Here is an 11,961-nt window from a genome sequence, read left to right as displayed (position 1 = left end):
CGTCCAGAGCTGCGTTTCTCCGTTTGCTGGCCAGGGAGCTTTAGGCATGCGCTGCAACTTCATCTGTTTCCTCATCTGTAAAATGAGGTTCCTGATACCTACCTTGTTGGGTCCTCAAGAGAACAGAATAAAGTAGCAGAGTTAAGACCTTAACATCATGCCCTCTACATAACAGACACTATTACTAGTAGTTATTATCATTAGTATCATCAAGTTTACTATTTGACAGACCCTGTGCTAGTGTATGGAGAGCCCTACATTTCATGTAGTGTATACATGAAATATAGGGCAGTCTCTGCTTAGGGTGTCGTTGGAGGGAAAACACATTCAGATTGAAAGTGAGGAACAAATGAGGCAGCAAATAGGCGAGTCTGAAGATAACGGGTGCTGAGATGTTTGGTGCTGCCAGGAGGTGCCCTGTGTGGTCAGGACAGAGGGAGCTCAGCCCAGCCAGGACCCATCTCACCGTCTCCCTGAGATCGGCTTTTCCCCATGCTAAGGGTACTCAAATCTCCATCCAGCCCGGAGAACTTCCCTGCACTCCATCCAGACCTACATGTTCAACTCCACCTCTGAATAGCACACGCCCACCTTGCCCTAAACCCACCATCTCCCACCCAACTCTCCTCCAGGGATGTTCCACCATTGGCCGGTTCACCCAGCAGACGGCCAGTCCCCATCCTCGACTCTTTCTCCTTCGACCCAGTTTTCTAACCAGCCACCTACACCTCGGTTCTGCCTCTTAAACAGGACTCAAGTCTCCATTTTCCTCCACCTCCTCTTCTACCCTTATCTTAGTCTATGTCTTCATCACATCTTTTCTAAATTGCTGCCACACCCTTCGAACTCCTCCGGTTTTCATTTTTCATTCTTTTTTCCTCCAACATGTTGTAGCAAGGTGATCTTTCTAAATTCTATCATCTCAGGGACTTCCCTGATGGCACAGTGGTTAGGACTCTGCGCTCCCAATGCAGGGGGCCCGGGTTTGAACCCTGGTCAGGGAGCTAGATCCCACAAGCATGCCGCAACTAAGAGTTTGCATGCCACAACTAAGGAGCCCGCCTGCTGCAACTAAGGAGCCCGCCTGCCGCAACTAAGGAGCTGGCGAGCCGCAACTAAGGAGCCCTCGAGCCACAGCTAAAGGAGCTGCCTGCTGCAACTAAGACCCGGCGCAACCTAAATAAATAAAAATAAACAAATTCTGTCATCTCATTTTTCTGCCTAAAATCCTTTATTGGCTCCCACTGATCTCACGATTACTTACACAGTCCTTGCTCTGGCTCAGCGTAGTAACAATAATATCTACAAGGCTCCTCAGTGCTCTGGCCACTTCCTTTCTCTTCTGCCCCATCACTCACCATTGCTTTCAGCCCCACTAAAGCACGTGTGAGTCTCAGAATAGGCCAGATTCTGTCTAATCTCTAGTTTTGCTATTTCCCGCACCAGAACACCTGTCATGTCGGTCATCGTTTCCTTTGAGACATCTTCTTGTACACCCCTTCCCAGGCTGGCTTAGCTGCCCCTCCTGTGTGCTCCCAAGCAAACTTTCATGCTCTGTGGCAATTGTCTATTTGTCTGTCTCCCCTGCGAGGCTCAGAGTTTCCTTATAGGTATAGGTAAAGACCCAGCCCTAGATTCATCCGTGTGTCATCATACCTAGGACAGGAACTGGCCCACGGTAGGAACTTAATACATGTAGGACAGATGGAGGGTTGGCAAGTTGGGATCTGAGCAGGGCCTTGAGAGATGGCCTGGAGTCCGATGACCTGGGTTAGAAATCTGGCTCCTTCTTGGCCACTCTGAGTGTGTCAGACAAGTGACTTTCCCCTTTGCTCATTCCTTTATCTGGCCTTTGAGCGTTTGCCTTGTGCCAGAGTGATGGGGGCTGGGGACACAGCAATGAGGCAGCCTGAGTCTCTGCCCTCCCTGAAGCTCTCCTTCTAACATGGTACAGACGTTTATTGCAGGTGACAGTGGACGTCCCGACTGAAGAAAGGACCGAGGTAGAGACTAACAGTGGGGTTTGGGGCAGAGCAGTTGGGAAGACCTCTCTGAGGAGGTGATGTGCAGGCTACATCCTAAAGGAAAAGGGGACACTCAGCAGGCCAGGGAGAGCGTATAAGGTGGAGAGAGGAGGAGGGATCTGATTACTGTAAGTTCAGGTATGGCCCGAGGGTGGTGAGCACTGGGGGGGCGGGGGGGGTGCGAAGCTACTCAAAGTGAAATTAGAGAGGTGAGGTGGGGAGACCGTGCTGGCTGAAGGACCGTGGGGTTGGGCAGCTGTATTCAAAGGCATTAGGAAGCCACTCACTGAAGGCCTCTAGCAAGGGAGTGAGGCGCTTATGAGGCAGAATGGACAGGAGTTGCCAAGATGACAGAGGCTGACTCATTGGTTTCTGGCTTGAGTAATAGGAGGGATGCTGGTGCTACTTACTAAGACTGGGGAGGAGCAAGGGACATGGAGAGTTCTGTATTGGCCATATGAGGTTCGAGATGGCTGGATGTATTCAAGTCAAGTAAATGGTTAGAAATGAGAGTTGAGAATTGGGAGGCGAGGCTCTCTGACCTTTGGCATCCTCCTTGGTAAAAAGGAAATATCAGGGCTTCCCTGGTGGCGCAGTGGTTGGGAGTCCGCCTGCCGATGCAGGGGACGCGGGTTCGTTCCCCGGTCCGGGAGGATCCCACGTGCCGCGGAGCGGCTGGGCCCGTGAGCCACAGCCGCTGAGCCTGTGCGTCCAGAACGTGTGCTCCACAGTGGGAGAGGCCACAGCAGTGAGAGGCCTGCGTACCGCAAAAAAAAAAAAAAAAAAGGAAATATCAGCTGAATCAATTTCCTAGGGCTGCTCTAAGAATTCAGTGAAGTAAACCACGGGAAGCACTCAGCAGAAGCCTGGCTAAAAGAAAATGTCTGTAGTGACCGTGACAGGGCAATTTCTGCCCTTAGTCCTTGGACATAGCAGTGGGTGATGAAAGTACAGTAGCTGAACACATTGATCTGAAATCTGTGGTACAGAATTCCAAGTAATGAAGGGAAAACTCCTCACTCCCTAAGTGTGGGCTGTGCTTGGTAACTTCCTTCTGAAGAGCACAGTTTGGAAAGAGGGTGACACCTGACTAGTCAAATGATCAAGGTTAACATCATCGGGGATATCGCGCCAATGGCATGTACCCTTGGTATGGCATGCTGAAAAATCCCAGGCGAGGGGCGTCCTACAAAATGCCTGACCAGGACTCCTCCAAACTGTCAAGGTCACCCCAAATAGGGAAAGTCTGAGAGAATGTCATAGCCCCAAGTACTAGACGTAGTGTGGCATCCTGGATGGGATTCTGGAATTGAGAAAAGACATTAGGGAAAAACTAAGGAATCTGAGTCAAATGTGGACTTTAGTTAATCATCATCATTAGTTATGATAGATGTACATGCCAATGGAACACATACACAATAGAGGAAACTGGATGAGGGGTACACAGCAACTCTTGGTTCTATCTTTGCAACTTTTCTGTAAGTCTAAAACTATTCTAAAATAAAAAGGTTATTTATGTATCTATTTATATGGGCCACGCCAGGCGGCTCGTGGGATCCTAGTTCCCCGACCAGGGATTGAACCCAGGCCCTCAGCAGTGAAACCGCGGAGTCCTAACCACTGGACCTCCCGGGAGTTCTCCAAGAGTTTACTTAAATAAAAAATAAAACCTGGGGGCTTCCCTGGCAGCGCAGTGGTTAAGTATCTGCCTGCCAATGCAGGGGACACGGGTTCGAGCCCTGGTCTGGGAAGATCCCACATGCCACGGAGCAACTAAGCCCGTGTGCTACTGAACTACTGAAGCCCGCACTCTAGAGCCCATGAGCCACAACTACTGAGCCCGCGTGCCACAAGTACTGAAGCCCGCACGCTCTAGAGCCTATGCTCTGCAACAAGAGAAGCCACCGCAATGAGAAGCCCGTGCACCGCAACGAAGAGTAGCCCCCGCTCGCAGCAACTAGAGAAAGCCCACGCGCAGCAACAAAGACCTAACACAGCCAAAAATAAATAAATAAATAAACAAATAGATAGATGAATTTATTTAAAAAATAAAACCAGTCCGGAGTTGGTGTGCAGATCAGAGAGTGGCTCCTCTACCTTCTGCACCAAAATGCCACCCCTTTGCCTTTAAAGAACATTTCTGTTCTGGCGGCCCCGTGGGCGGCTGTGCTCTGGCCTGGCCCCTGGCGAGTCGTCTTGGGGCACATCTTCCACCAGAGCTGCCTCGCCTTTGGAATCCTGGAAACCATTCCTGAACAACCCTCTACCTCCTCTTTGCTCAGAGTAAGAGTCTATGTTGCTGCTCCACGCCTAAGAGAAAACTCAGGTGTCCTTTGGGGCTGAGGCCTTGAAGGGTCTGAGTAGCAACTGTGGATGAGGAGTCCCATCCGTTCCAGCAGCGCAAAGGCTTTTCATTCATTCTGTCAGCAAATATGTATTTGTTCACCTATGATGAGCCAGGCGGTATCCTGGGTGCCAAGGATAGAGCAGGAAAAAAATATAAAGTTCCTGTTTTCTTGGAGCTTACATTCTGGTGGGGAGAGACAAGTAATTAAATGCCAAGGAGTGAGAAGTGCTAATAAGAAAAACAAAAGGGTGAGAGAAAAGGGAGGTGCTGTTCTAGAGAGGCTGAACAGGGTAGGCCTCTCTGAGGTGGCATTTAAGCCAGACCAGAGTGAGGGAGCAAGTCATATGGATCCAGGGGCAGGAGCAGGATGGGCAGGGGCGGGATGGCTCGTGCAAAGGCCCTGAGGCAGTATGTGCACCGTGTGTCTGAGGAATGCAGAGGAGGCCAGTGGGTGAGGGGTAGCGTGAGAGGAGATCAGATAAGCAGCCCCAGGCAGGTCAGATCAGGTAGGCCCTGGAGGTTGTGAGGACGTCTTTGGATTATATTCCTAGTGGGGTGGGAAGCCATTGGACAGTTTGGATCAGTAATTTAACGCGATCTAATTAACATTTTAGAAGGCTTTCTCTGGCCATTGTGTGGAGAATAGGCTACGGGAAGAGTAGATGGAAGCAGAGGTAATTAGGAGGCTATTATGACATCCAGACAAGAGAGGAGAGCAGCAGTGAAAGAGGCCAGGAGCTGCAGGGCTCTGGGTCTGTCTTCAAGGGAAGGCCTATAGGATTTGCCAGGGGGGACTGGATGCTGGGTGTAAGAGAGAGGAGTCGAGGACGATTTTAAAGATTCCGGCCTCAGCAACTACAGAGTCGGGAAGTCTGAACACAAGGAGTGTCTCCCACCCTGGGGCTGGGTGAGGGGAGGGGGGAGGCCAGAGGTCGGGAAGATGAGGAGGACACAAGGGAGGCCCAGAAAGAGCAGCCAGAGAAGAGGCGGGGAGGGGTGGGGGCCGGGGGCGGGGGCGGGGAGAGCAGAGCGCTGTCTACAGGCAGAGCGAGGAGTGATCACGTGCATCAGATGCTCCTAGTCAGTCAGACAAGAAAACTGAGCCTTGGACCTGGCAACCCACGTCATCAGTGACCTTGGCAAAGGAACTCCTAACTCCTGATGGGGAAGTGAGGAACAAGCCCGAGGAGTGGGAGGACCGCAGACAGGGAACCCGAACAGCCCCTGTTGCCGAAATATCGGCTTCCCTGTGCACCAAGGCCGAACAGAAGTACGGAGACAGGGATTTTGGAGGAAGAGAAAGATGGCTTTATTTTCTGCCAGGCAGAAGGGAAGACACAGCAGGCTAGCGCCTCAAGAATTGTGCCCTCCCTCCTTGGGAATCAGGGAAGATTTTATATGTGGGGCTTGCAGTCCGGGGTATAAGATAAGGATCAAAGTAGTGAAGGTCTTGCAGTCTTCTTTTCCTTTGCATTATTTCAAAGCAGTCATAGATGGCATCAGGCCGCCTGGTAACTGGGGTCTGGCAGTCTGGTAACTGCGTCCGTTTGCCTCTGGTTTATCAGCCAGTGATCCTGTTTCTGAAATGCAGAAACGATAGGGGGCGATTTGTTACCAGGGGCGTACAGAATGTGAGTGCCGGGGTGGTAATAAGGTTAGGGAGTGAGGGGCACGGGATGTAAGTCACATAAGAGGTAGGGGTGATAGGTGCCGAATGTAAATTACGTAGTGTCAGGGAGTGAGGTTAGCTTTATAAAGTACAAATCTAGTTAACTACCAATTAGTGACAGTTAAAGTAAACCAAGGAGTGATTAACTCTTTCAGGCCAGGTTTTGTTTCTTCTCTAGCCTGTTTGCTGTTCCCTTTGTTTTCCCTGCTCTCAGAAGAAAGAAAACTCTCACTTCTATTTACATTGCAACACCCCCTTTTGAAGACTTTCGCTGTAAGGGGAGCAGAGACGTGGTGTGGCAGCCAGAGGGGATTTAGAACCAGGGAGCTATCACTGCGCGTCTGCACGTGCACGTGAACCACCTGGTGGAGTGGGGGAACCGATGATGGGGGCGCAGCAGGAGGAAGCCCTGGAGAAGGTGGGAGGGACCCTGGGCCAGGGCAGGGGCAGGGGAGGGTGCTGGTCTCCACGGGCAGGAGGCCGAGGCTGGAGTCAGGTCGGCAGGGAGTTTACGCCGCCTCCTAACGCTCGTCTCTCCGTCGTCTGCTTCCCCTCTCGGTTCTGAGCTGGGACCTGAGTCCACCTGTCCCACGCCCGTCCCGCTCGGGCCCCCCACCAGCGCCCAGGTCCCCAGGCCCCTGCCCTGCCGGAGCCTCCGTGGGCGCCTTGGCTATGTACCCCGTCTAGCCCACCTCAGCCTCGCTCTCTCCTGGCATTTCCTCTCACTGGCCGGCTTGTACCCCTCATCCGGGAAGTAACGCGCGCAGACTGCGTTTCTGGGACAACTTCCGGTACCTGACTAGACTCTGACCCTTGGAAGACGGGCATTGGTTCCATTTTCCAGGCCCAGAGAGCCTGGGTAGCCGCACTGCTGGGTCCCAGAGCCTCCCTCTGTTAGGTGACCTGGCCACAGGACTTGGGGAGCCAGGGACAGCCTGCCCCACCTGGCTGTCCGCTCCTCTGGGACTGTGTCCTGCAGGCGGTGGCGGGGGCGGCGGGGGGACATGCAAGCTCCCACTTCTGGGCACTGGCATGCAGGCCTCTGTCCCGGGAGCGCGTGAAGAGCCAGGCTTCCAGGAAGCAGGAGCTCTGACCGTCACCTCTCAGGTTAAGGGCGGACAGGAAGGCGAGCCTGATGATGGACCCCAGCTCACTCCCTCCACCTGGGCCTCAGACTTCACCAACTTTCTGAAACCGTGGCAGGACATCAGCCTAGCAGCGGGAGAGAAGCCGAGTTCTAACCTCCAGTCGGAAGAGTGGAAGCTGCCGACGATGTGTCATTGCCTTGGGAGGTGGGATCTGGGGACGGCAGGTGCCAGAGAAAAATGGGGTTTCGGAGTGGGAAGGGTGTGACGTCTGTTCCTGACCTTGGCTTGCCTCATACTGGGCAACACACCTTCACGCCTCTGTTTCTATCACCAAGCAAACAGGAAACTGCTTCTTTCCAGCCAGTTCCCAGTTGATTTTTTTTTCCTTTTTGGCTGCACCGCGCGGCTTGCGGGATCCCAGTTCCCTGACCAGGGATCGAACCCGGGGCCCCTGCGTGGGAGTGCGGAGTCCTAACCACTGGACCTCCAGGGAAGTCCCCCCAGTTGATTTTGAGTGAAGTGGCCGCGGCGTGAAGTGGGGACGAGGCTGGACAGATCTTGTGTCACAATGAGAGGCGCAGAAGCCTAAGGCTTGCTCGTTGGTAAGAAATCACCAGTTTATTGAATGAAAAATCCGACGTCCTCTTAGTCCCTCCCACCCCACCCCTCCCTCCGGCTGAGTGAGCAGCACAGCCCCAGGGACGCTCTGGACAGCAGGGCTGAGCCGGGGGAAGGGCTGGAGGAGTTTAGGGGAGGTATGGAGAATGAGAAAAACGCTTTTCAAAATGAAGTTCTGTGCAAAAACTTCTAGAAGGGGTGAGAGGGCCACGGCAAAGCTCTGGAGGCGCTGACGGGCTGGGAGGGCTGCAGCTGGAGCTCCACCCACGCGCTCCGCGTCTCCCCGAGAAGGCCAAGGCCCATGGTGCGGGCTGAGAGGCTCAGGCCCCCTGAGGCCGTGGAGAGAGGGAGGCTTGGCTAGGAGGACGGGGCCTGTCCAGGCCAGGGGTCCAGGTGAGGAGGGGAAGACAGACCGGCGAAAGGAAACGGATGGACACGGGGAGCAGGGAGCCGCAGGGACCGGGGCCACAGACGACACGTTGGATGGGGCTGCCTCCCATCTCTCCGGGTGCAGAGTTGCAGGCAGAGGCGGAGGTGTGCTGGGGGTATGGGGGAGGAGGCTGGGGAGGAGAGCCATCAACAGGGGGAGACCCAAGGACAGGGACCAGCGCCCAGGTGAGTCACACGGAACCACCGAGAGACTGCCTGGGCGGACAACCAAAGAACCGCTCAGGGACACGCGCGGCACCGACAGGGGACCTGGGCGCGGTGAACCCTTGCACGGGCGAGACCACGGAGCCCTCTCCACCCCAGACACCCACGCGTGGCCTCAGAAATGCTGTCCTGGGATGAGTGGGCGGGAGGGCTCGTGCCCCGTCAGCCCACAGCAGTGGGAGGTGGCCTTGGCTCTGGGCCCCACTAGAGGGGGGCCGGCTGAGTGGCATCTGGCAGCTGAGCTTTAGAAAACGAGATCCTGGGGGAGATGGGGGAGGCTGGAGCCCCTGCTGTGGGCCAGGACCCTGGGTTTCCTGTTTCCGGGAAGGGAACTGGTGCCACGTGGAGAAAGAGGTTGGAAGTCAGGCGAAGGAAGGCCCGGAGGACTCAGTTCCAGGGACCAGGGTTGGCCGCCAAAAGGCAAAATCAACATGCCTTGGGCCTGGAACGGAGGGAGAGGAGGAAAAGGAGAGAGGGAGGGCGGGGGCTGCCCACGGATGGGACCCAGCATGGCGGGGGGTGGGGGTGGGGAGCAGCGTCCCCGGTAGCAGTGGCCTTCAGGACCGGGCCAGGGAGATGCAGGCCCCGGGGCCAGGAAAGGGGACGCTGGGCCTGGGCCTGCTGGCCTCCCCCTGCCTGCAGGCGGTGAGGCTGGTGGCAGTGCCAGGAGGGAGAGTAGCCAGGGGACGGTGCCCTCAGGTGGCCTTGCTGCCACTGAACAGTCCCACTGGAAAGTGCTTGACGTGGGTGGGCCACTGGGCTGCCAGCTGGAAGAACTTGATGTCACTCCACTCGACTCCATCGATAGACACTGGGGGTGACAGGGGAGGCGAGGGGGTGACCGGGGCTGCTAAGGCCGTCTTCCCAGGGTCGCTGGGGAGGGCCGCGGCCCCCCTGCCCCCTCCCCCCTCCCCCGCCCACACCTCTCAGCATCCTCTGCTGCTGTGCCCCCCCCCCCCCGCCCACACCTCTCAGCATCGTCTGCTGCTGCTTGGCAGAGCAGATGAGGCGGCTGATGCCTTCGATGACCTGGCTCTTAGAATCCACCTCCTTTTCTCGAGGCTTCTTGCTCAGGAAGATGGTGGGAACTGGAAAGCAAGCAGGAACCGCCTTGTCACAGCCCCTGAAAAGCGGCCACCACTCTCCCCCGTCCACTGCCCTCTCCCCCCAAGGGAAGGGAGATGAACGGCAGATAGCCGACTTCTCCTCCCCTGCTCCCTGGCTCCGGGCTACGTATCAGGGTCTGCGAGCTCCTGCTCTCCCTGGGCCTCGATATGTTCACTGAATAACGAGGACCCAGGGCCAGATGGTCTCCGAGTCCCTTCCAGCTCGAACGTTCCGGCAGCCTGTGGGGCAGGGGCTCTACTGCCCTGTCGGGTGCCTCCTTCCCACCAGCTCATGCGCCTGCGCGGGGAGGCCCTGCGGCAGGGTTTGCGTGAGCTCCGCCCCGGGACGCCCTAGGCAGGTCTCTGGGTGCCCAGACGGCTCGTGGCTGTGGGTCTGGCACGGCCCTGGCCGCCCTCCGGGGGAGCTCTTCCAGAGAGGCATGAACGGAAAGGCCCAGCTGCTTTGGATGCGCCCAGAGGAGGAAGGCGGGGCCCGGCAGTGAAGGAAGCCCCTTCCTGACGGCTGGGGGGCTGCGAGCGCCCCAGAGTCACCCTGCCGGCTTCTGCAGGCACAGAGCCAGCTGTGTGGCTTCCCGACGGGGACCGACAGCAGCGAGTGACGTCCCCACGGTGGCCTGGCCGTGGCGGTTCTTGCCTCACTTTCCCAGTGCACGGGACCCGCTCCCCCGCCACTGCGGGTGCTGAAGTCACCCTCTCCTCTGGGCTGGGCTCCGTTCCCCTGGATTCTTAACAACAGCCATGCCCTTTGCTCAGAAGGCTTGGGTGGCCTCCAGGGTTGGGTGCAAGTGCTCCGCTCCGTGGGGCTGTGGCAGGGGGACATGTCCTCCCCTGTCACACCGTCCATCCCGGAGGGCGGTCGCCAGAAAGCCTCCCTTCTTTACGGCAGCACAAACTGCCTCAGCCCCTCAGGTGCCCATGCTCTGCAGGCAGCGACCAGTGACCCCCTGGGGAGCGAGGTCTCCTCTGTGACAGAAGGAACGGCCTCGTCCCACAAGGTGAGGCGGGACCCCCGCGGGACCCCAGGCTGGATCACATGATACGTGTGCTGCCTTTGTCCTCGTCCACAGTCTCCCAGAAGCACGTCCTGTCCCAGCCCCCGAGACAGACGGGGAGGCCTGGTGGCCCTGATGGCCTGTGGCCTCACATGTCACTTACCTTTCTTGTTCTTCTCTTTGGTGACCACGGTCATTGCCATGGTGCCGGAAAGCTGGGCCTCCCCACCGTGGGGCAGGCGCGAAACCTGCACCGAGCGGAAGACGCTCTTGAGGGTGTTCTTGGAGCTGGCGTCCCTCTTGTCACCTTCCCTCCTCCGCTCCCCAGGGTGGCCCAGCCAGTAGTCCACCTGGAGGCCAATCACGTCCCCATACGGGCTGCTGGGGCTCCTGGAGAAGGGGCGACGCCGGAGAGCGGGCTCAGTTCCTGACCACAGGGCAGACGGGGTGGAGAGGGCCCCGCCAGGCTCTGGGAGGGGCCGGGGGAGGCGCCCGCTAAGTGGCTCCAGGTTCCCTCCAGCCTCACAGCACTGGCTGGTGTGGGAGTGGAGAATCAGGCTGATCTGAGGACACAGCCACGAGAGGGTGAAGACCCGAGTCCGCACGAGGGAACCGAATAAAAAGTCACACGGGAACGAGGGAACGAAGGGAGAAAGTGTGTGCATGCACACGTGCGCACACATACCCAAGGACACACACACACGTGCACACCCCTCACGAGCAGAGCCGGGGCAGAACCCCGCCAAGCGTGGGGGAGATTAAGTGGGGCAGAGGAGGGAGCACCGCGGCGGCTCCGGAGCGGCCCTGGGGCAGCTGGCGGAGGCCGGCCTGTGGCTTCCTCCCGTCTCTGGCGCTTCTAGCTCAGAGATAATTTTAGCTCCAAGGGGAAAAAGAGCTGATGTTTTCTTGAAAGGAGGCGCCAGACACAATAGGCTACAAAAGTCATCTGACGTCTTTCTTTCTGCCTGGATTCAGTGGTTCCATTAAAAACCCAGCTTAAACTGGATGGGAAAGGAGGTCGGGGTAAGGCTGGCCCCCAGGCACCCAGGAAGCCTGGACTGTGAGGTCACAATGTGACCTGTGGTGGGATTTCCTCCTTTTCATGCACTTCGGCAAGTCAGCGGCAGACCCTCGATGGGAAGCGAAGGGGGAAGACAGGGCAAGGGAGGGTGAGGGCTGGGGTCTGGGCTCCGCCCTGAGAACACTTCGTATTCTGCCACTGGGGGTTCTGGAAAAGCCACTGGCCAGGGCCTACCTTCTCTGCTCCATGGGGACCATCACCAGAAGACCAGGAAGGTAAGGGTAGAAGAAAGGGAACGGGGAGGAAGAGGGAGCAGGGGCTCCTTTCAGCCCTTTCCCACCTCGAGGTCTGTTCCCTGAGCCCCGCTGTGGGACTGCCCTCCCGCCCACCCCCGCTCTGCTCAGCTCCCGGAGGCCTCCCT

At 57.0% G+C, this 11,961-nt stretch overlaps 1 protein-coding gene across 4 annotated transcripts in view; it reads right to left on the bottom strand.

The window, feature by feature from the left end:
* Positions 1–9,095: 9,095 nt before the first annotated feature.
* The window catches only part of PACS1 (phosphofurin acidic cluster sorting protein 1), a gene marked incomplete at both ends in the record, with an annotated part of 137,469 nt that continues 134,603 nt past the window's right edge, over positions 9,096–11,961 (bottom strand). For all 4 annotated transcript variants that reach the window (XM_082845143.1, XM_082845144.1, XM_082845145.1 and 1 more), the window contains 3 exons: positions 9,096–9,211; positions 9,369–9,488; positions 10,683–10,909. In XM_082845143.1, the coding sequence (XP_082701269.1) occupies positions 9,096–9,211; positions 9,369–9,488; positions 10,683–10,909 (463 nt within the window). The remainder of the gene's footprint in view (positions 9,212–9,368; positions 9,489–10,682; positions 10,910–11,961) is intronic.

This window comes from Leucopleurus acutus, assembly GCF_964270905.1.
Source record: "Leucopleurus acutus genome assembly, chromosome: 8".
NCBI classification, from domain to species: Eukaryota; Metazoa; Chordata; class Mammalia; order Artiodactyla; family Delphinidae; genus Leucopleurus; species Leucopleurus acutus.
The sequence above is the reverse complement of the archived record's forward strand: the minus strand, read 5'-3'. Positions and strand labels throughout refer to the sequence as shown.